Source organism: Bufo bufo, chromosome 3 (assembly GCF_905171765.1).
Source record: "Bufo bufo chromosome 3, aBufBuf1.1, whole genome shotgun sequence".
Classification (NCBI taxonomy): domain Eukaryota; kingdom Metazoa; phylum Chordata; class Amphibia; order Anura; family Bufonidae; genus Bufo; species Bufo bufo.
The window spans coordinates 132,182,356-132,207,580 of record NC_053391.1 but is presented as its reverse complement, the minus strand read 5'-3'; the positions used below and the strand labels follow the sequence as shown (position 1 = coordinate 132,207,580).

Here is a 25,225-nt window from a genome sequence, read left to right as displayed (position 1 = left end):
GAGCAGAAAAACCCTAGACCTGGGTCGAATGGTCTTTTAAATCATGAAATCTTTGGGAAAATTTCCAAAAAATGGGGCAGACCGCAAATAGACCTGTTCGCCTCAAAGAAAAATGCAAAAGTCAAATGCTTTTGTTCCTTAGATCCCAGAGAGGCCTTGGGCACTACACGCATTTTTTCAATAAAATGGACATGGGATCTAGCATATGCTTGTCCTCTATGGACTCTTAATTCCCCGAGTCCTACAGGAAATTCTAACAGACCCAGTAACAGTGATAGTGATAACCCCCTCTACTGGCCGAAAAGAAGCAAATGGCTCTGACTAGAGTTGTTTCGGATATCGATTCAGTACCCATTTGATACTTTTGTCTGGTATCGACCTCGATACCAGGATTTGACATTTTTCGATACCAAGATGCGCTACTGCGCTGTCTAGTATCACAACATCAGCGCGCGCATGTTCCCTCAACAGCACATGGGAGAAGGAGTCACTCTCTCCCTCCCCCTTGTGCCGCTGCCACCAATGAGGAGAGAGAGGGGCAGAGGAGGGGCGGGCGCACTGCGCCACCAATGAAAGTTAGCATTTAATACAAATACAGGAGGCTGGTGCAGAATCACATAGCCGGCGCCCAGCCTCTATGAATGGAAGCTGCGATCAGCGCCTGGACACCAGGGCCTGAGTGACCGAGAGGGTGGAACCGTACCAAGAAGAGCCTTGGGCACGCTGTTTATAAAAAAAAAAAAAAAAACTGCAGGAAAATGGTTACCTCTGCTAATTACCTAAAAATCTTGAAGCGGTACTGTAGATGGTTGGGAGATGATTCTCCAATTATGTCCTCCCCATGTATTCAGAAAATTTGGGCTTTTCTTCAGAAAGGACTAGACCCTGGGGCATTCTATGATACTAACCTAGCAGATCATAGATGGGCGAAATTTTATTTTAATTTTTTTGAGAGCAGCATCCAGACATGCTTCATTCACACAACCGTTTTTTTTTTCCCCCGTTTACAGGCAGTTTTTTGCGTTCCGTATACGGAACCATTCATTTCAATGGGTCTGCAAAAAAAGGAACACATACGGAAATGCATCCGTATGTCTTCTGTATCCGTTCCGTTTTTGCAGAACCATCTATTGAAAATTTTATGCCCAGCCCAATTTTTTTTTTATAATTACTGTATATGCCATACGAAAAAAACAGAACAGGAACGGAAACAAAAAAAAATTAAACGACGGATCCGTGAAAAAAGGACAGCAAAACACTGAAAAAGCCAAACTGTCGTGTGAAAGAGGCCTTAGGCCATCATTAAGGCCTCTTTCACACTGGCGTTGCGGGAAAGGTGCGTTGCGGAAACATGCGCGATTTTTCCGCGCGAGTGCAAAACATTGTAATGCGTTTTGCACTCGCGTTAGAAAAATCGCATGATTTGGTACCCGAACTTCTTCACAGAAGTTCGGGCTTGGGATCGGTGTTCTGTAGATTGTATTATTTTCCCTTATAACATGGTTATAAGGGAAAATAATAGCATTCTGAATACAGGAATGCATAGTAAAATAGCGCTGGAGGGGTTAAAAAAAATTATATTGAAACTCGCCTTAATCCACTTGTTCGCGCAGCCGACATCTCTTCTGTCGTCATCAAAGGTCCTATTGCTCACAGCACAGATGAAGACAGAAGAGATGCCGGCTGCGCGAACAAGTGGATTAAGGTGAGTTAAATTATTTTTAATTTTTTTAACCCCTCCAGCGCTATTGTACTATGTATTCAGATTGCTATTATTTTCCCTTATAACCATGTTATAAGGGAAAATAATAATGATCAGGTCTCGATAGTCACCTAGCAACCGTGCGCGAAAATCGCACCGCATCCGCACTTGCTTGCGGATGCTTGCGATTTTCCCACAACCCCATTCATTTCTATGGAGCTTGCGTTGCGTGAAAAACTCAGAGGAGCATTCTGCAATTTTCACGCAACGCACAATTGATGCGTGAAAATCACCGCTCGTGTGCACAGCCCCATAGAAATGAATGGGTCATGATTAAGTGCGGGTGCAATGCGTTCAACTCACGCATCGCATCCGCGCGGAATACTCGCCCGTGTGAAAGGGGGCCTACTCCTAAAGTTCCTCAGGGGGATTTAAATTTAGTCCTAAAGGGGTTGACAAGATCACCTTTGACTCCTAGACTGGACATTTCCATTAAACATCTCTCCTTTAACCCTTAAGGACCCATGACTTGGCTGTACGTCATGGGTCCGATCCCTAAACATGGCGCCCACTCACACGTGCAGCGGGCCCTCTGCTATTTTAAATAGCAGAGACCCATGGCTTATGGCTGATCACATACATCTTACCTTTCAGATGGCCGTGGTCCTTTCCCAGCTGAGATCGGGGAAATCTGTTACCTTGAGCTAATTGACCGAAGCCTCAAGCAGGCTTCAGTCAATTAGATGTGTATATCAATACAGGCCACTAGGTTGGCAGCCTTTTATTGATATAGTGCAAATGAAGTCTTCAATGATGGCTATTTACCCATCACTGAATACTATGGGCAATCGAATGATTGCCAGTTGTCCACCCAAGGTGACTTAAAGTAAAAAAAAGTTTTTACAAATATATAAAAAAAAAGTTCATATCACCCACCTTTCCTTAAAATAAAAAATATTTAACCAATTAAAAAATAATCATGGGCATCGCCGCGTGCGAAAATGCCCATACTTTTAAAATATAAGAATATTAATGGCAAATGGCGTAGCGGTTAAAAATAGACAGCCAATTTTGCTATTTTTGTCACTTTAACTTCCCAATTATTTTTTAATAAGTGATCAAAAAGTCGCACACACTTAAAATTGTTAGCACTGAAAAGAACAGATCGTCACGCAAAAAATGAGCCTTCACACAGCCCCGTAGACATGGCTACAAAAAAGTTATAGGGGTCAGAATATTGTTATGGAAAGAAATATATATAATTTCCTTAAAGGTTTCATTTTATTGAAATTTTCTTCAGTATTAAAACGCAAGAAAAATTATACAAATGTGGTATCATTGGAACCGTACAGACCTGGACAATGAAGATAACAGGTCAATTTTACTGCATAGTGTACAGTGTAAAAAAAAAAAAAAAAAACCTTTAGCAGAATTGCGTTTTTTTTCCCCTAATTCTACCCCATTTGGAAAAAAAAAAATTCCCCCCTCCCTACTACATGATATGCAACCGTAAATGGTGCCATTAGAAGGTACAACTTGTCCTGCAAAAAAAACAGCCCTCATAAGGCTACGTGAATGGAAAAATAAAAAAGTTAGGACTGTGGGGAGTGAAAAATGAAAATTCAAAAATGGAAAATCCCCAGAGTCCTTAAGGCTAGGGTTCACACCTGAGCGTTCCAACGCGATGTAAAACGCTTAACAGGCAAAAACCAATGTTTCCCTATGGGCATGGTTCTCACCTGAGCGTTTACAGCGCGTACGTACTACGCCCTAAGAAGTACAGGAGCGTCTTTGGGGCGTATTGTCACGCGTTTTTTATTGTACGCCTCTGTGGTCAATGGCAAGAACGCGCGTTTCCAAAATACAAAACCGCCCCAAAATACGCCTTAAAATGCCTGTAAACAGCGCTTATCGAATACGCTCAGGTGTGAACCCAGCCTAAGGGTTTAAAACGTCCTTCTTAATAGCCATAACATCGGCTAGACGTCTGGGGGAAATGCAGGCCCTCTCATGCAGAGAACCTTATCTTTCAATATTTCCTGACAGGATAGTGCTAAGATTAGATCCGGGGTTCCTTCCAAAGGTAAGGCCTCTTTCACACTTGCGTTGTCCGGATCCGGCGTGTACTCCACTTGCCGGAATTACACGCCGGATCCGGAAAAACGCAAGTGTACTGAAAGCATTGAAGACGGAACCGTCTTCCAAATGCGTTCAGTGTTACTATGGCACCCAGGACGCTATTAAAGTCCTGGTTGCCATAGTAGGAGCGGGGAGCGGGGGAGCAGTATACTTACAGTCTGTGCGGCTCCCGGGGCGCTCCAGAATGACGTCAGAGCGCCCCATGCGCATGGATGACGTGATCCATGTGATCACATGATCCATGCGCTTGGGGCGCCCTGACGTCACTCTGGAGCGCCCGGGGAGCCGCACGGACGGTAAGTATGCTGCTCCCCCGCTCCCTGCTACACTTTACCATGGCTGCCAGGACTTTAGCGTCTTGGCAGCCATGGTAACCACTCTGAAAAAGCAAAATGTCGGCTCCGGCAATGCGCCGAAACGACGTTTAGCTTAAGGCCGGATCCGGATCAATGCCTTTCAATGGGCATTAATTCCGGATCCGGGCCTTGCGGCAAGTGTTCCGGATTTTGGCCGGAGCAAAAAGCGCAGCATGCTGCGGTATTTTCTCCGGCCAAAAAACGTTCCGTTCCGGAACTGAAGACATCCTGATGCATCCTGAACGGATTTCTCTCCATTCAGAATGCATTAGGATAATCCTGATCAGGATTCTTCCGGCATAGAGCCCCGACGACGGAACTCTATGCCGGAAGACAAGAACGCAAGTGTGAAAGAGCCCTTAGTCTCTGACTTCTATTGGGACCAAGAAATTCTTAGTCATTTTATAGTGACCCACAAAACCCTACAGAAGGACATTCCACCTCTTAGACGTAAGGGAAACTATCATCCAGTACCTGGAAGCCACTAAGATCTTAAGGAAAGAAGATAATCTGTTGATTAAGTTCACAGGTCACAATAAAGGGAAGAAGCGTTCCAAAGCATCCATTGGTTGCTGGATTAAAACTACTATATCCTGCTGCTACGCTCTAATGGGTCTTTCATTCCATTCCACCAGAGCGATGGCTTCTTCTTGAGCGGAAAAGGCTGGTGTATCTCTTGATAAAATATGAAGGGCACCTACATGGTCTAGTATAAATGTCATTAAACGTTATCAAATCTTTGCTTCTACTGATGTCACCTTAAGCCAGAAAATTCTGCAAGCAGTAGCCCCCCTACTGTATAATCTGTTAGTTCTCATGTGTAAGCCGTCATGGTGGATGAAATGGAAAATCATAATTGGACTTACCGGTAATTCTGTTTCTTTGAATCCACCGTGACTGCTTGTATATTCCCTCCCTTAACCATACCGATAATAAGTATGAAGTAATACGAAAAAATAAATGAAAAATAAAATATTTACCTTTGTTATAGGGTTAAAAATTGAAAGCACCCACTTAGGTAATTGGTAAACACTGAAGGGAGAGAGTGGGTGGTGGCTTTTTAAACTATCTCCTGTGTGTTCCTGCCCCTACAGAGGTCAAGGGGTCAATCTCATGTGTAAACCATCATGGTGGATTCAAGGAAACGGAATTACCGGTAATGCTAAGGCCGAGTTCACATGAACGTGTGTGGCCCGTGCTGCGGGCCGCAATGCATGATCGCCGGCTGTGGGTCAGCCGCATCGGATCGCGGGCCCATTCACTTTAATGAGTCCGCGATCCGCCCGTTCTGTAAAAAGATAGACTTGTTCTATCTTTTTGCGGAACGGAAGTACGGGACAAAACCCCACGTTCACACTCCGTAGTGCTTCCGAGGGGTCCCGTTCGCAAATCCGGATTTGCGGACCCTTTGAAGTGAATGGGAATGCACACGGAACTGTGGCCGTGTATTGTGACAAGTGCACATGTAACAGGTCAGCTAGTTTCATAGGTACAGATCTGCTGACGGATGCCTTGTAATCTTCTGTGGCCCTTAGTATCACTAATTTAGACATTCAGGTCTTTTATCATAAGAGAAGGCTAAAGGCATACTCAATCTACTTTTTCAGACTGGTGCTTTCATTGTTTTCTAGCCTGTGCCTCCACACCTTGTATGCAAGTACATGCAGTCCCTCATGTAATAACAATTCTGGGAAATCTTTTTAATATAAGGGTGCATTCATACAACTGTATCCATTTTGCAGTACGCAAATCTTGGATCCAGTCAGTCGCGTGCCTCATTGAAAAACAATGCCTATTGTCTGCAAGATGGACAAGAATAGGACATGTTCTATAATTTGTGGCTTCACTGCTCGGATGACATCCATGTTTTGTCCCCGGTTTTTGCGGCCCTGCAGAAATGAATGGGTACATGTGCAATCTGCAAAAAATGCAATTGGACGAAAAATACATATGGATGCTCCACAAGTCTGAATCTGCAACTGGGTGTTACCAGTGGGGTGGGGACAGATCCTGCAATGTCAGACTGTGCAGGGGCACCCACCCATCTGGTAACCCCCAGTTGTACTTGTTTTAAGAAAAAAAGATAATCTAGCAGCAATAACTGAAGAACAGAACAACAGTATCATAAGAATAAATGCTCCAGAATTGTTGTTGCATGGAAAATACAATTGGGAGAAAGGACATGTCAGGGGTGGTGACAGGTCCTCCTTATTGCATTGTACATTACTGAGTCACATATTCTGGCAGATTTGACTGTAAGAATAGCAACACATACTGCGCAATTCTTTCAGACAAAACAAAGGACTAAGGTCTCTGGTAATATCTGGCATTAAACATTTCTATTATAAATGGAAACTACACTGCAGGTGTGAACAGAGTCGGTTGAAAATGGCCTATCTCCTGCTTCCTCCATATGATTACGTAGGATAAAGTCTGCTTTGTATTTGATTTTCACAATGCTGTGCTTATTACAGACTAAAAGAAGAGTTTCCCGTCTGGTATGAGAAGCAGGTGCTGGAGATAGTGCACCATAACACAATCTCCTTAGACAAGTTAGTGGACCAAGCGTGGATGGATATAATGACAAAGTATGCCATTGATGAAGAGTGTGACTTTGAGGTATCTGCAATTTGACTCCACCTATTATTTCTCTATAAAGGACTAACAGTGATGTATGTTTATATGGATAGATGGTAAACTGTTAAATGATAATTTTAGCATGTTACTGCTGCAGCAGCATTATGCATAAAGCAATCTTTAGTTTCTTCACATACCACTGTTTTCCTTGAGTTTTCCCCTTAGTTACGGCTGGTTTGAATCCTACATTATGAGGATCTTCTCAAGATGGGCTCCTCTGCCGCTTCTCTGAGGCCAAAACTGCATTCCCTCAGGTCACATACAAACTTGCCAGCCAATCAGATTGGAGCATCTCCCTGCCAGCCAATCAAATTGGATTACTGAGACACGCCTCCTCACTCTGAAGCCTAATGCAGGCATGCAGTGTGAAGGACTGCCCCTCTGTCTTCCTAGCCGGAGACAGGTGAGCCCTAGCAACGGTCTTTTAAGGGAGCAGTGGAAAGGGACAGGACATTAATCAAAGCTGTTATTATAAGGTAATTACAGATCTTTTAGCAATCATTGACAGACTCAGGTATACATGCCTAGCTCTAATAAACTAGCAAATAAATAAAAAAAGACAGTGCTCCTTTAACAAATGATAGTTGCATAGTTAATGCGGTTAAAAAAAGACAAATGTCCACCAAGTTCAACCAAGGGATAGGTGGGGACGCGAATCCCAGATGGAAGTGAGACTCGGATTTCTACATGTTTTCATAAGCATTTATGTTTAACTTTTAAGAATTCGTCTAAACCCTTTTTGAAACTGTGCACTGTTCCTGCTGTGACCACGTCCTGAGGAAGTCTATTTCACAGTTCTCACAGTAAAGAAGCTTTGACGCTTCTGGAGACTGGAACGTTTTCTTCTTCAGTCGGAGGCAGCGCCCCCTTGTCTTTTGAGCACATTTTACATGGAACAGCTTTTCGCCGTATTCTTTGTATGGCCCATTTATATACTTGTACAGGTTAATCATGTCCCCCCTTAGACGTCTCTTCTCAAGACTAAATAAATTCAATTCTTTTGATCTTTCTTCATAACTAAGACCCTCCATGCCCCTTATAATTTTAGTCGCTCTCCTCTGTACTTTTTCCAGCTGCAGAGCATCCTTTCTATGGACTGGTGCCAGAACTGAACTGCATATTCCAGATGAGGCCGCACCAGCACTTTGTAAAGTGCGAATATTACATCCCTGCCCCGCGAGTCCATGCCTCCTTTTAATGCATGACAATATCCTGGTGGCCCTTAGAAGCAGCTGATTGACATTGTATACTATAATTTAATCTACCATCCTCAATGACACCCAAATTCTTCTCTAAGTGACTTTCCCAGTGCTACATCACCTAGGACATATGAAACAGAGATTATTACCACCAAGATGCATAATTTTACATTTGTCAACATTGAACCTCATTTGCCAAGTTGATGCCCAATCACTGAGTGTTCAAGTCTGCTTGCAGTTTGTGGACATCTTCCATAGACCCTACAGTTCTACACATTTTTGGTGTCACCTGCAAAATAGATATAGTGCTATTAATCCCGTCCTCAATATCATAAATAAATTAGAGGACCCAGCACTGAACCTTGGGGTACACACTTAAAACTTGGGACCATCCTGAATAGGAATCATTGACCACAACTCTTTGGACACGGTCCTTCAGTTATTTTTTTTTTTTATCCAATTACAAACTATACTTTCTAAGCCTATAGACCTTACTTTACCTATTAAACGTCTGAGGGACAGTATCAAAAGCCTTTGCAAAATCCAGAAACACTAAATCCACAGCCGCCCCTCTGTCCAGGCTACTACTACACATCCTCATAAAAACAAATCAGGTTAGTCTGACAACTTCTGTCCTTGGTAAACCCATGTTGGTTATCACTTATAATATTATTAATAGTCACATACTCCTGTATATAGTCCCTTAAGATTCCTTCAAACATTTTTCCCACAACAGAAGTTAAACTAACTGGTCTATAATTACCTATGAAGGACCTTTTTTGAATATGGGCACCATGTTTGCCTTGCTCCAATCACTTGGCACTGTACCAGTCCCTAGAGAATCCTTAAAAATTATAAACAGGGGCACAGCAATGACTGAACAGAGAGCTCTTTAAGCACTCTTGGGTGTAATCCATCTGGACCCGGAGTTTTGTTCACATTTACCTTATATAACTTCTCTTGAACCATATCTACAGTTAGTACATCCAGTGATATACTAAATTGGCCACAACCCCGGCGCCACAGATATCAGCTCCTTTCTCTTCTTTTGTATATACAGAGCTAAAAAAAAACTATTTAGGAACTCTGCCTTTTCCTTATCTTCAGTGACTACCCCCACCCCCCCTTTACAATTATTTAGGGGACCGACCTGCTCAGACCTAGGTTTTTTTTTTTAGCATTCTATATTTAAAAACTTTTGAGATTTGTTTTGCTGTCTTTTGCTACCTGCTGTTCGTTTTGTATCTTTGCTAATTTTATCTACTTTTTGCAGATTTTATTAAGTCCTTTGTAATCTTCAAACGCTCCAGCTGACCCCTCAGATTTGTATTTTTAAATGCCCTCTTTTTGTCTTTTATTGCTCTTTTTACAGTAGTTGTAAGCTGTGGGGGGGTTTAATTTTAGCCGTTTATACTTGTTTACCTAAAGGGATAATTTTTTTTGTGTGCAATTACTCAATGTGGATTTGAAGCTCTCCCATTTATCCTCTGTATTATGTGACAGTAGCTGCACCCAGTCTATGCCCTGAAATTCTGCCTTCAACCCAGGGAAATTAGGCTTTTTGAAATTCAGTATCTCTGCTCTTTCCTGACAGTTTGCTTCTTATAGTTTAGGGGGAATATACTTATCTTGTGGTCACTATTACCTAGTGTTTCTCGAACAGTAACATTACCAACAAGCTCTGCATCATTAGAAATTACCAGATCCAACAAAGCTTTGCCCCTAGTGGGAGCTTCTACAAACTGGCCCATAAAGTGGTCCTGCAGCAAGGTGAGGAATCTTCTCCCCTTTGCAGTTGAGACAGAATCATGTCCCCAGTCAATGTCTGGGAAGTTAAAATCTCCCATTATGACTTCTGTACCAGCCTGTGTCGCCCGCTCTATTTGGTTATACAGTTGCGTTTCTATCTCTTCTGTGATATTAGGGGGGTCTATAGTTTACACCAAGTATTATTATTTTCAGTGTTTTTATAACCCTTTGAAATTCCACCCATAAGGTTTCCACATCCTCACCCACACTTGCCTCTTTCACACTTGTCTTCAGATCACTCCTCACATACAGGCACACGCCGCCACCTTTTCTATTGACCCTATCTTTCCTAAATAGTGTAAAACCCTCAATATTAACAGCCCAGTAATGCGAAGAGTCCAACCATGTCTCAGCCTCACCAACTACATCTATGTGTTCTTCTAGTACCATAGCCTCCAGCTCCCCCATTTTTCTACCCAGACTTCTGGCATTTGTGAAAATACATTTTAAATTACTATTACCTGTAAAGTGATTTATCCAGGATTTTTTGGTTACCTTGGTTAATTTTTGTATGTAACAGGTTCGTGTTACCAGCAGTTCTATTTTTTTATAAATGTATAGTTATGCCCAGTCTTCTCCCTACTTTCCTTGCTAACCCCAGCCCCCCCTGAATCCCCACTGTCCCCTTCTATAACCCACTCTCTATCTACACTATCTACCCCCTAATTAGTAGGACCCCCCCCCCCCCCCCCCCCCCCGATCCTAGTTTAAAAGCTCCTCCAGACATCTAACCATTTTTTTTCCCCCCAGGGCAGTTGCACCCTCCCCATTAGGGTGCAGCCTGTCCCTACTGTAGAGCCTGTAACCGTCCGCGAAGTCGGCCCAGTTCTCCATGAACCCAAACACTCCCTTCCTGCACAAGCTTCTGAGCCACTTATTTTAACTCCCTAAGCTCCCGTTTTCTCTCTAGTGACACTCATGGCACTGGTAGTATTTCTGAAAACACTACTTGGAGGTCCTGGACTTGAGCTTCTCACCTAGCTCCCTAAAATAATTTTTAAGGACCTTCCATCTCCCACTGACTTGTCATTGGTGCCATTGTGTACCATGACTGCCGGTCTTCCGCAGCCCCACCCAGCAATCTGTCAATCCGATCTGCAATATGCTGAACCCAAGCACCCGGCAGACAGCAAGCACATTGTTCGGCATTCACGGTCTCGGCGACAGATGACCCTGTCTGTCCGCCTAATAAGAGTCCCCTACCACCAGCATCTGTCTGACCTTTGCTGCACTCCTTTTCCCATCCTTCCTGCAGCGGTTATCCTCCTGGTTGCTAGGAGAAACTACCTGCTGCAGTGTTGCTGGCCCTGGGCTTTCATTCCTAATATCAGCCAAACCGGCATATTTACTAGGGCGTGCCAGCTCAGGACTAGCCTCCCTGGCACTTTTACCTCTACCCCCTTCTTTCTACATTAACCCAACTGCTGATCTGATAGTCCTGATCTTGCCCTCCTCCTTCCACCTCCATTTCACTGACCCCAGCCAGTGCCTGCACAGTAAGGTCTAAGCCTCTCTCCAGTTTTGCAATGCGCCTAAGTATTTAAAACTGCTTTTCTCGCCCATATTCATTTGGGGACACAGACCGTGGGTATAGCTATGTCCTCTAGGAAGCCTTGACACTAGTAAAAGCTGTTAGCTCCTCCCCTGGCAGCTATACCCCCTCCAGCCTGGAGAGAGAGCTTCAGTTTTTTCTAGTGTCAATAGGAGGCAAGACCTCCCTGCTCTGCAGGGATCTCCTGAAGATTTTTTTTTTTATTTTAGTTTATTTTTTCTTCATTCTTTTTCAGATGGGACAACAGTGGTCGCCTCGCCTCCCTGTTCTCCCGGGGTCGAGTTGCGCCAGTGCCGGTCATCCGCACTGCTGCGTCCCCCACAGAAAAGGTGGACCAGGGCAGCTTCGCTCCCCTGCATCCCGCCAGCCAAGGGGTCACCTAGGTCTGCCAAAGAGAAGATCCTCCCGCCATACCAGACTCCTGCCACTCCGGTGCCAGCTGCTGAGGAGGTGACCCTGCTGGAGAAGGTACCATTATGAGCCCACTTAGGGAGGTTGAAGTGAAGAGGAGGGAGATAGGTGAGTACGGGACTAGGTAAGTATGTTAACCCTCTCCCTCCTTTCCTATTTGAAGGGTTCTACGGAATAGACTTCCTCCTTGGCCAGACAGGTTTTTTTTTTTTGTTTTTTTTTCTCACTGGCCTAGCTCCACAGTCTTTCCTCCCCCTCTGTGCTGTCGCAATTACCAGTGGGCATGTACACGGGCACATAGGGGGTTAATGACCTTAAATCACAGCGGGCGACAGTGCGCCCCACTTTGGTTGGGTGTAGAGAAGATCAGTGGTTCGGTCGCTGCCGTGATTCCGTCGCGGTTTTCCAAGATGGCGTCCGAGGCAGAAAGCAGTACTTGTCGTATGCATTACCCCCTTCCTTAGGCGGAGTATTGCACTACTACTGGATGCAGTACTCCCTTGGATATTACCTCTCTCCATTGGGGTCTAACCGCACTGGAACTGTTTAAGTACCGGCAGTAGGCGTTCCCCCTTTTAGTAGGTGGCGGATCTGCATTCCCACTGGGGTCAGTACTTACTGTATGCATTAGCCTCTTCCATACTGGCGCTATGGCATTATCCCTGGTTTAGGGTTTACTGTATGTCTTACCCCCTTACGTAGGTGGGTATTGATACGGACTTTCCATATGCCTTGCCCTTTCCGTAAGAGGCGTACTCCCTCTCTACTTGGATTCAGTTCCTGCTAGAACTACCGTGGGGAGTGAGTACACATCTTGGATGTTGCACTTCAACTATGCCACGGCTATAGGTGCCTTAGATTCTTCTACATGTGGAGCGTAGCGAGTATCGTTTCACGCTGGCGCCCTGTACTCTTCTTCTTCTAATGATATTTCGGTGCCGCCAGTGGATACTGTGGCTGTTTCCACGTTGTGTATTTTTCCTTCGTGCCGGTTTGGGGCATGAATATAACAACCTCTCCTCTCTCGGGGTTGCTCGGCGTCACTAATGTGTCCTAGCGTCCCCTCTCCTCATGGTCCTCCACTGTTCCAATATGTGTCTTCAACAATATCATGGCACGTAATATTGGGATTACATTCCTGCAAGTCGAGTGTTACACTAACTCTATATTTCTATCCACCATTCCTGATGTGGGAAGTGGTTGTGCTGGCACTCTGGTTTAGCTTTGCAGCGTGTTCTCTTCCGCTGGTGCGGATTTTACGCTGGTACTAGTGTTTGCAGTCGCTGCAGTGGGGCGTTCCCTCAGGTAGGGGTTCTACCCTGACGCTGGCTTGGTGGTTGTTCCTGTTCAACGCCATTCCCAGGTGGAGTGTTTAAGGTTAGCTCTTCTTCCCTGGGGCAGTATGGTACCATGGCCTCTACCGGATACCTCTAGTCTGCCCCTCAGTTTGTGCTGGCGGGCACGCTGCGGGTCCTGGAGTAGCTGTTACATACTCTGGCTCCCCCTGCACGGCTCCTTCGCCAGGTGACTGATTCCTTTAACGCCAAGTTCGGTGGCATTCGCTGCATGGCCTCCTCCTTAGGCGGAGTGGTGGCCACTTCTGTGAGTGCCAGTCTCAGATGGGGAATGGACTTCGCCCTACCACTCTTTCCTTCCGTCTTTTTCCTTCTCGGGGTTCCCGGCCACTCTGCAAACCTGGGTAGCTCCTAACCTTATTACTTCCCCTCATCTATGTTGATGCAGGGTATTGGTTCTGTTTTTTTTTTTTCCTTCCAGTCTTGTTCCGGACCGACTGTTGGGCCTTGACGTTTTTCCCGGTCCTGGGTGTACTACCCATATCTACAACTACCTCTCTCAAGACTTGACTAGTGACTGCCATGTCAGTCCGATGTAGTCATGCCTTTTCACTGCACATTCCGTGGCTAGTCTACGAGACTCACCACGCTAGGCTGAGTGGGGGTGATGTTACGACTGTTCATGGAGTTTCGTTCCTGGAACGGAACACCCCCTTTCTATTCTTCCTTCTTGAGGCAGGAGTCTTTTTCTCTCATCTTGGTCTGGTTGTAATTTTCCTTCTAGCAGTGTTGCTACACCGTTCATACACAGTCGCTGATGGAACTCTACCGCCGATGATTCTCATATCGCCTCTACTTTTACCTATCCAATGTGTTGATTCCTTGGCTTGCAGTTGGACATGCCTCATTCAGGCATTCCTTTCTCGGTAGTTTATCAGCCAGCTTCCCATTCTCTCCACAAGCCTCTTTGGCTCGAGGGACATTGGTGGACCACTTACCGTTTCCGTGGAGCGCTTCCCTTTAGCAGGGGTTGATCCTGGGGTTTCGGTTGGCCATTAGTTCCTTGCTGGGGCAGTTTCGGCACTGTGGCATTTTTGCCAGCATCCTCTGACTCACCCGGGGCCCATAATACCTTCCTTCAGGGAATGGCACATACGGTTCCTCCATACCGTCCTCCTTTACCGCCTTCGGATCTGAACTTGGTGTTTTTTCAGCACTCCGGAATTCTCCCCCTGAACCTTGCGGGAGATGGTCTTTTCTGGTGGCTATCACATCCATCAGATGGGTGTCCGGGTTGGGGCGCTCTCTTGCAGAGAGCCTCCCGGTTCTAACAGGGATAAGCGGTTTCCCGGCCCGTTCATTCCTTTTCTCTGACGTGGTCTCTGATTTCCATTTCAATGAAGAAACTGTCCTTCCATCACTGTGTCCCTCCCCTTCACCCCCTAGGGAAAGGGAGTTGGGTCATTTGGACCTTGTCGGGGCTCTGGCGATTTATTGCTAGCCTCCAGTTCCTTCCAGTGTACGGACTCAACTTTTTTGTCACCCCGGAGGGTCCTCGCAAGGCATTGGCGGCCTCCAGGCTGGCAATTCCACGTCTGCATTTACTTAAGCGTACTGCACCCGGGGCGGAGTCCCGCCCTTCGGCGTCACGGCTCACTCGACCAGGGCGGTGGGCGCTCTTGGGCTCGAAGGATTCAAAGTCCCGCTGTGAAGTTGTGCAGGGCGGCTACTGTCCTTCCGCACATTTACAAAAGTTTGCCAGATGCATGCTTATGCTTCGGCGGGCACCGCCCTTGGACCACTTGGTCTTGCAGGTGGCAGTTCTTAGTTACCTACAAGGGCGCTTGCTCCATGGATCTGTGGTTTTCCCTTCCTGTGGACTGCTCTAGGACGTCCCACGGTCTGTGTCCCCTAATGAATATTGGCGAGAAAACGAGATTTTTGTAAAACTTGCCTGTAAAATCTTTCTCGCTCTTCATTGGGGGACACAGCACCCACCCAGTATTGTTGTTCGGCCACAGTTGTGGCTATTGCTGGTTAGAACCTGGTTCGGTTCTTGGCATTGTTGCTGATCCACGTTTTTCTTTTCCCGTTGGTTTACTTGCTTCTCACAAACTGAAGCTCTCTCTGCAGGCTGGAGGGGGTATAGCTGCCAGGGGAGGAGCTAACGGCTTTTACTAGGGTCAACGCCTCCTAGAGGACATGGCTATACCCACGGTCTCTGTGTCCCCCAATGAAGAGTGAGCAAGAGATTTTACAGGTAAGTTTTACTAAAATCTCATTATTTAGATCCAAGATCTGGGCTTCTAAATATGCAACATGATTGCATCTAGTGCAAATGTATTCACCCTCGAATGGCTCTTCAAGGCATGCATACATTGCACAGGACACACACTTAGTGGCATTGTCCATGGAGCACATGTTTAATGGGGATGAACAGTAAAAAAGTAAAACCGTAAATATGAGTTAGAATTAGACCCTGTCTGCTGTGGTTGAAGGACTAGCTAGAATCAAGCCACCAACACACAAGGAAATTCTATCCAACCTTACTTTCCTGCTCCTTTTCTTTAACTCCACTTAATCAGAATCCCACTTAGTAGAGCACGCCTCAGTCAGGAAGAGCAAGCTCTGGGAGAGTTCAGTGGTTCAATGTATAGCACCTGGTTGCTTAATCAAGCAGAGAAATGAAAAAAAAGGTTTAATGGCAATGCACAGCAGAGAAAAAAAAAAAGTTTAAAGGGAACCTGTCACCGGGATTTTGTGTATAGAGCTGAGGACATGGGTTGCTAGATGGCCGCTAGCACATCCGCAATACCCAGTCCCCATAGCTCTGTGTGCTTTTATTGTGTAATAAAAACGATTTGATACATATGCAAATTAACCTGAGATGAGTCAGGGACAGGACTCATCTCAGGTTAATTTGCATATGTATCAAATCATTTTTATTACACAATAAAAGCACACAGAGCTATGGGGACTGGGTATTGCGGATGTGCTAGCGGCCATCTAGCAACCCATGTCCTCAGCTTTCTACACAAAATCCTGTTGACAGGTTCCCTTTGAATGGCAGTACTAAAATGCAAAATTGTAATTTCAAGGATCTCTGCCACCTGCTATCACTCTCAGCACCAGAAGTCATTTTCTTTAACTCCACTTAGGCCCCATTCACACGTCCACAATTTCTTTCTGCATTTTGCGGAACGGAATTGCGGACCCATTCATTTCTGTGGGGCAGCACGATGTGCTGCCCGGATACGGGATTGCGGACCCGCACTTCCGGGTCTGCAATGCTGTTCCTGAAAAAAATAGAACATGTCCTATTCTTGTCCGCAATTGCGGACAAGAATAGGCAGATTCTACACAGCTCAAAAAAAATAAAGGGAACACAAAAATAACACATCCTAGATCTGAATTAATTAAATATTCTTCTGAAATACTTTTGTTCTTTACATAGTTGAATGTGCTGACAACAAAATCACACAAAAATAAAAAAATGGAAATCAAATTTTTCAACCCATGGAGGTCTGGATTTGGAGTCGCACTCAAAATTAAAGTGGAAAAACACACTACAGGCTGATCCAACTTTGATGTAATGTCCTTAAAACAAGTCAAAATGAGGCTCAGTAGTGTGTGGCCTCCACGTGCCTATATGACCTCCCTACAACGCCTGTGCATGCTCCTTATGAGGTGGCGGACGATCTCCTGAGGAATCTCCTCCCAGACCTGGACTAAAGCATCTGCCAACTCCTGGACAGTCTGTGGTGCAACGTGACGTTGGTGGATAGAGCGAGACATGATGTCCCAGATGTGCTCAATTGGATTCAGGTCTGGGGAACGGGCGGGCCAGTCCATAGCATCAATGCCTTCGTCTTGCAGGAACTGCTGAGACACTCCAGCCACATGAGGTCTAGCATGGTCTTGCATTAGGAGGAACCCAGGGCCAACCGCACCAGCATATGGTCTCACAAGGTGTCTGAGGATCTCATCTCGGTACCTAATGGCAGTCAGGCTGCATATGGAGGGCTGTGCGGCCCTCCAAAGAAATGCCACCCCACACCATTACTGACCCAATGCCAAACCGGTCATGCTGGAGGATGTTGCAGGCAGCAGAACGTTCTCCACGGCGTCTCCAGACTCTGTCACGTCTGTCACATGTGCTCAGTGTGAACCTGCTTTCATCTGTGAAGAGCACAGGGCGCCAGTGGCGAATTTGCCAATCTTGGTGTTCTCTGGCAAATGCCAAACGTCCTGCACGGTTTTGGGCTGTAAGCACAACCCCCACCTGTGGACGTCGGGCCCTCATATCACCCTCATGGAGTCTGTTCCTGACCGTTTGAGCAGACACATGCACATTTGTCGCCTGCTGGAGGTCATTTTGCAGGGCTCTGGCAGTGCTCCTCCTGTTCCTCCTTGCACAAAGGCGGAGGTAGCGGTCCTGCTGTTGGGTTGTTGCCCTCCTACGGCCTCCTCTACGTCTCCTGATGTACTGGCCTGTCTCCTGGTAGCGCCTCCATGCTCTGATCACTACGCTGACAGACACGGCAAACCACCTTGCCACAGCTCGCATTGATGTGCCATCCTGGATAAGCTGCACTACCTGAGCCACTTGTGTGGGTTGTAGACTCCGCCTCATGCTACCACTAGAGTGAAAGCACCGCCAGCATTCAAAAGTGACCAAAACATCAGCCAGGAAGCATAGGAACTGAGAAGTGTTCTGTAGTCACCACCTGCAGAACCACTCCTTTATTGGGGGTATCTTGCTAATTGCCTATAATTTCCACCTGTTGTCTATTCCATTTGCACAACAGCATGTGAAATTGATTGTCACTCAGTGTTGCTTCCTAAGTGGACAGTTTGATTTCACAGAAGTGTGATTGACTTGGAGTTACATTGTGGTGTTTAAGTGTTCCATTAATTTTTTTGAGCAGTGTATTAGTGTCGGAACGCACATTGCCGCTGTCTGTTTTACGGATCCGCTAAACACGCACGGATGTGTGAATGGACCCTTAATCAGAAGCCCACTTAGTACAGCAAGCCTCAGGAAGAGCAAAGGAACTTTTCTTTAAATGGGTTTTCCAGGAGTAAGATACTGATGACATATCCTCAGAATGGTTTATCACTTTCTGGTGGGTTGTTGACACCCAGCACTGCCACCAATCGGCTAACTCCTCAATATCTTATCCTTTGATTGCCCTTTTTTTTTTCTCGTACTTTTTTTCCATTGGTGGACACAGACCATGGGTATAGCTTAGAGGTATTAGTAGGAGGGACACTATGCAAATACAAAAGAGCACCTCCTCCTCGGGCTTTTATGCGGCATGACTTTTCTCTGGCGGCGCCAGCATGACGCGGCTTCTATAACTGCAGCAGCACCCACCAGCGGCGGGTCAGATGGGACCGCTCGCTCCGTTGGAGGCCTCAGACAGAACGAGGATCTTGTGCTGCAACTACATGCAAAGTACCTTCTTTAACCCCCGATACGCTGTGTTCGGCACAGGGGGACATTTTTTCATGTAAGCATAGGGAGTGGAGCGTGCAATTTTTTCGCGCTTCTATGATGCGGCCGGGGGGCGGAGCCTAGCGTTTCGCTCCGGCATCTTCCTCTGCCTGCAAAAAAGGGTTTCCACGCTTCCTGACTGCTCCCCTGCTACTCTGAACAGCTGTCATAGGTGTGTGTGTGTGTGTGGTAAATGCCTTGCTTCTGATGTGAACGATTGCCAGTTCGATTCCCAGAAGACACTTTTAAGGTTTTCTTTCTCTAATTACAACTGTAGATCTTTGCATAGTTATCATGTCTAAGCCAAGTCGCCTTTTCAGGCACCAATGGGGTCCTATATGGAGAGTTTTTTCTAACTTTTTAACCACTTGTTTGTGCCTCCTGCCCTGCCCCTGACAGGATCTCCGTCTTGCCCAATCCAGCTCCTAAGACAAGCTGGTAGCTCAGTGATAATGCTGTTGCCCCAGTCCAGGCTTTGAGTTCAAACCACTTTCAGCCTTTAAAAAAAAGAAAAATGTTTATTTCTGTCCCAGCGGAGCCTGCGGTACCCGCTTGGGCATCTGCCATGTCCAGCGCGGCCGCTGATTGGCCTGAGTCGACAAGGCAGCCATGGCCTTTTTGGACGGTTGCCAATCCAGTGGCCCCTACCACTCCGTCTCCTCGCAGTGGTTCCCCCCCCCCCCCCCCCCCCCCCCAGGGAGCGCAGGTCTGAAGGGGGATTGTCCGGCTCGGACTAGGTCATGGAGTGGGTCCCTCTGCCTAAGCTCTCCACGTGTGGCAGACTTAGTAGCGGCTGCCCGTGACACCTGTAAGCTGCAAGGGAATTCTCCTCTAGGCGGGAGTTCCCCCCTTTTTTCCGTCCAAGAAGCCGTAGGTTGCCGCGTTTTCCTATCTTTGAGGAATTTCCGCGGTCATACCCAGAACCTGGGACAGGATCATACTTTCACGACTGAACGGTGTGGAGGGGTGGTCTTCTCCCCTAGGGTGGATCCCCCAGTGTCCAGGCTATCCAGGATCATGGTCTTTCCTGTCCTTGACGGCTCCTCTTTGCAGGACGTTCTGGACAGGCGCCTAGATAATCTCTCCAGAGCCATTTTATCACTGGCAGGCACATTGGGCCAGTGTTCTCTCAAGAGTGGTTGCACCTCCACCATCTGAACCTGGCAGAACATGATGCGTCTACTGACACACCGGATTTGGTTCTCCAGGTGTCTGTCTTCCAAATTCCTTGCGAGGCTTCCATGGATATTGGTTCCCTCTTTGCCCGCATTGCAGCCCTCTCGGTCATTCAGCACAGAGAGGTCTGGTTGATAGTGTGGGACGCCGACGCTTCTCCAAGTGTCCCCTTACTCACCTCCCCTTTGAGGGTTAAGGGTTTATTTAGGGCTCAGCCGGACGAGTTCTTCTCTACCGCTACAGGGGGCAAGAACTCTCACATTCCACACCTACGTCCAAGCGTCCCTTTCGGGCCAGGTCTTCTGGTTTCTAGTACCAGTCCTTTCACTGCCCCGCAGCTGGGGGGCTACAGGACTCCCGCAGGAACCCCCCTTCAAGCCCCAGCCGTCATGGTGCCCAAGGATGCAGTCGGCCTCCCTGCTACTTCCAAGCAGTCTTCCACAGGATGGGTCGCCACACCCCTCGTGGTGGGGGGCCGTTTGTTCTCCTATCAACAGGTTTGGAGGGCTCATGTTCAGGACGCCTGGGCTCTAAGAATTGTAACGTCGGGTTACAAGATAGTTTACATCCAGCGTTCCAGGGGATCCGGTCCGTGCCTCGGATCTTTGGATGGCAGTCGCTTCCCTTCTGGATCAGGGGGGTTATTACCCTAGTTACTCCAGAGGAACAGGGCACAGGTTTCTATTCAGACCTGTTCATTGTTCCACAGAAGGAGGCGTCTGTGCGTCCGGTCCTGGATCCAAAGCCGCTCAACATTTTCCTGCGGATACGGAGGTTTCGATTGGTATCCCTCCGCTCCGTTATTGTTTCTCTTCTTCAGGGGATTCCTCGCGTCCGTAGACGTCCAGGACGCCTGTCCACATGGCCTGATTGCAGAATCTCACAACGATTCCTGCGCTTGCCATGGGTGGCCGACTCTATCTGTTTGGCGCCCTCCCTTTCGGCTGAGCGACTGCCCCCAGGGACCTAGCGCCTTTCATGGCTCTTCGCACCAAGGACATTTCTTGGCGGCCTTACCTGGAACAGCGTCCGGATCACTGTTAAAACTCTGGAACAGCTCGGATGGTGGATCGACTTCCGCGATCCTTCTCCTCCAGTCCCTGAAGCTCTCCCTCTGGGGATGTTTTTGGATGCCTCGATCGAGAGAAGGTTTCTTTCAGACTCCTAGGCCTTCTAGATCCAATTGACGGTGTCTCTCTCGGGAGTACCTGCGGGTCTTGTGGTGGCGCCTTACCATATGTCCAGTTTTTTAACAGTCGCCACGACAGGAGATCTTTCCTTCGGGACGAGGCCTCTCCTGGTCTGTACGCTTACATCTGCAGGTGGCGCATTCTGTTTTTTTTCTGCGTGTTCAGGAAGCTCTTTTTTTGCGGCTGTTCCCTATGAACCTGACGGCGGGAAGATCGTTACTCCTGTTATTTTCCTGGACCACTGATGCCAGCCTCCGGACTGGGGCGGCGTTCTCCGGTCCCACTCGGTCCTGGGGGTTTGGTCGGCGACGGAATCTCGTCTCCCGATCAACATCCTTGAGCTGAGAATGACTTACTTCAGCCATCGAAGTGGGATCGCAGCCAGACAGTGATGCGGGACGTGAGGAATATTCTGCTGTGGGCAGAGTCACATGTTCCGGTGTTGTCAGCGGAATTCCTTCCAGAAATGGGCATCTGGACTGCAGACTTTCTAAGTCGAAACAAGGAGGATCCAGGCGAGGGTCTCTGCCTCCAGGTGTCTGTGAAGACGTGCGTGGCAGGCAGGGCCGTCCGGATGTGGACCTGATGGCGTCATTGGTTCCACAACAAGCTCCCAGGTTCCTGCCTCGTGCCCGGGGTCCGAAGGCGTATGGGGTGGACGTGCGGGTGTCTCCGTGGCAAGTCTTCAGCCTCCTCTATCTCTTCCTTCCACTTCTCTGCTGTCGAGGGGTCTACGCAAGATTGAGGTGGAAGGGATTCCAACCGTTCTCATCGCCCCAGATTGGCCTCGCCGTGCATGGTTCTCAGACGTGGCTCAGAGAGGATCTACTGTCTCAGGGTCCTCTCTTCCACCGGAATTTACAGTCTCTTCGTTTTTAACGGCGTGGCGGTTGAAACCTCCATCCTGAAGGAGAAAGGGTTCTCGGATCACTGGTTAGGACCATGATCAGAGTGAGAAAGCCGGCTTTACTATCGTACCTGGATGGCTTTCCTGTCTTTTGTGAGAACTCGGGTTTCCCTCCCATTCGTTTTTCCATCTCTGTGGTGCTCTCGTTTCTTCAGTCCGAACCCAAGATGGCTGTCATTTTTCAGAAGTCCCTTGCTCTCCTGGATCCTGTGAGGACTTTTCTTCAGGGGGGTGGCGCATTCGGTCCCTCTGTACGTTCCCCCTTTGCCGCCTTGAGATCTCAATTTGGTCCTTCGCGCCCTCCAGACAGCCCCCTCGGGCCTCTAAGGGAGGTCTCCCTGACTTTTTCTCCCGGTCACTCTCCTGCCAGAAGCCTTTTCTGTTTTTTTTTCTCCAGGATAAGGTGGTGCTCCGTCCGTTTCCCTCCTTTTTGACCAGGGTGTTTTCTCCCTTCCACCTTAACGAGGATCTTGTGCTGCCCTCATTTTGTCCTTCTCCTGCGAACCCCAAGGAAAGCTCTCTCATTCCCTGGATGTCGTCCGAGCCCTGAAGGTGTATCTGACGGCAACCGTCTTCGTCTGCCGTTCAGACTCCCTCTTTGTGATTCCGAAGGACCCCGTAGGGGTCTGGCGTCCTCCAAGGCCTCGGTGGCGCGATGATCCGCTCGACTATTCCGCGGCTTAACGCTCTCGTGGTGGGGTTTCCCCGGCTAGGGTTACCGCTCTCTCCACTTGGGCGGTGGGGGCTTCCTGGGCAAGGCGCAATCGTGCCTCTGCGTCTCAGCTGTGTAAGGCGGCCACCTGGTCGTCCTTACATACTTATGAAGTTCTTTTAGTTGAATTCCCTGGCTTCGGCTAATGCTATCTTTGGCCGCAGGGTTTTGCAGGCTGTGGTTCCTGTTTGACCATTGGACTTTCCTCCTGGCGGTGCTGATATTTTTTCCCACTCCATGGACTGCTTTAGGACGTCCCATGGTCTGTGTCCCCCAATGGAAAAAAGTACGAGAAAAGGAGATTTTTTTTTGTGAAACTCACCTGTAAAATCTTTTTCTCGTCTTTTTCATTGGGGGACACAGCTCCCACCCATTCTGCCTGTTGCAGGAGGGGTTTTTCAGTTCAGTTTGTTTGTGGTTGGACCTTATGGGCTTGGTCCGATGGCTTCCATTATTTTTTCTTGTCTCCTTCTCCTACAGCTTTTGCACGCCTGAGTTCCTCCTGGTGGAGTCGGGGGGGGTATAGCCCGAGGAGGAGGAGCTCTTTTGTATTTGCATAGTGTCCCTCCTACTAATACCTCTAAGCTATACCCATGGTCTGTGTCCCCCAATGGAAAAGACGAGAAAAAGATTTTACAGGTGAGTTTCACAAAAAATCTTTTTTTTTTTTGCTTTTTCGCTTTTTACTCCCTGCCTTCCCATAGTCCTAACTTTATTTTTTCATTCACATAGCTTTATGAGGGATTATCTTTTGCTGGACAAGTACTTTCTAATGGCACCATTTACGGTTGCATACCATGTAGTGGGAAGCGGGAAAAAAATTCCAAATGGGGTAGAATTGGGAAAAAAAACCGCAATTATGATAACTTTTTTAATTTTTTTTTACACAGTACACTGCGGTAAAATTTACTTATCTTTTTCCAGATCAGTATGGTTTCAATGATACCACACTTGTATAATTTTTATTGCGTTTAAATAGTTTTGTTTTTTTTGTATTTTTTTACACCTTTTTGTAAACTTTCACCTTGGGTGACAATAACTGGCAATCATTAGATTGCCCATTGTGCTCATTGATGGCTATATAGCCATCATTGAACACTTCATTTGCAATATAACAATACAATGTTGCCACCTAGTGGCCTGTATTGGTATATTCCTGAAATAGACTCCAAAGCCTGCTTGGGGCTTCGGGCTATTTCAGCAATATAACAGGTTCCCCGATCTCAGCCGGGGAACTTTGTTACCGGAGCGGAAGCGCACGGCTTCTGGACTGCTTCGTCACATTTGATCGCATACATGTGCCGCGGGTCTCTGTAATTTAAAATGGCAGAAACCCGGCGGCTATGGCGCCCTCTGCACGTGCGAGCGGACGCAATGTTTTAAAGACTGGACTTCAGCCGTACATGTACGGTGGAGGTCTTTAAGAGGTTAAGGGCCAGGATCTTTTCAAGATATAACAATGTGTAGCAGAGACAAACATTGAAGAATTAGAAAAATATACAATGAATCAGCCTGTATAAGAAGAGCCGGTAACATCCTGACTTTTTTTATATCTCTGAAGGGAGTCTGTCAGTAGTTTTGACCATGGTAAACTTCTGACTAGTTGGGGGCAGGGAGAGCAGTGCAAGCATTCTGTTTGTCATGTCTTTATCATGAAGGGTAGTGTGACTGAAGTTTTTATTCTGCCAGGCGTTGCTCCTTGTAAGTGCCCAGGAGGTGGTGCTTCACTATGAAGTGCTTCACAGATTCTCACCTTTAGGCTACATTCATGGATACCAGCCCATGTGCAGTCCTTAAATTGCCACCGCTGCCATAGAAAATGCCTATTCTTGTCTGCAATTATGGACAAAAAAAGGACATGTTCTATCTCTTTTGCGGTGCCGCGGAACGGATCTATGAATGCAGACGGCAGAGTGTGCTGTCCGCATCTTTTGCGGCCCCATTGAAATTAATGGGTCCATACCCGTTCCACAAAATTGTTCGTGTGAACGTAGTCTTAGTCTAACTGATAGCTGTATTATCCAACCAAGAGACCATTTCAGCTTTCCTGCGGAGTGGCTGTGAAGCAGCTGCTGCATGTGCAATTGAGTTAGTCAAATGAGTAAATTTTGAAAGAAATATGCATTGTGGTTTTCATTCAGGCTGTTTATCGGACTTTCTATTTTTGTATATGTATGTATATGTATGTATGTGTGTGTATATATATATATATATATATATATATATATATATGTATGTGTGTATATGTATATATATATATATATATATATATATATATATATATATATATATATATATATATATATATATATATAATTCTTTCTACTCAGACGGCTCCTGAAAAATACATAAGGATCAAAATTGTAAAGATTCATCCTCTGGAGAAAGATGAACAGTCAAGTGCAGAGAAGAAGGCTGAGGGAGCGTGTGATTCTCCATCTAGTGACAAAGAGAACTCCAGTCAGGTTGCACAGGAAAACCAGCTTAAAGAAGAGCACAATCAGAGAGACAGTCTGTGTGCACTAAGAGAAAGTAAGTTATCTGATACAAGTGGCTACCATAATCTGACATATCACCACTCTGGCGTTTAAAAAAAATAAAAAAAAGTCACTAACTTTTTAATCTTCACTTGTGACAAATTTT

The 25,225-nt window shown here is 46.8% G+C and overlaps 1 protein-coding gene across 1 annotated transcript in view; it reads left to right on the top strand.

Moving 5' to 3' along the window:
* BAZ1B (bromodomain adjacent to zinc finger domain 1B) overlaps positions 1-25,225 on the top strand; it is a 66,796-nt gene that overhangs the window by 8,547 nt on the left and 33,024 nt on the right. Inside the window, exons 3-4 of the mRNA XM_040423595.1 lie at positions 6,672-6,816; positions 24,913-25,114. Coding sequence (XP_040279529.1) covers positions 6,672-6,816; positions 24,913-25,114 — 347 coding nt within the window. The remainder of the gene's footprint in view (positions 1-6,671; positions 6,817-24,912; positions 25,115-25,225) is intronic.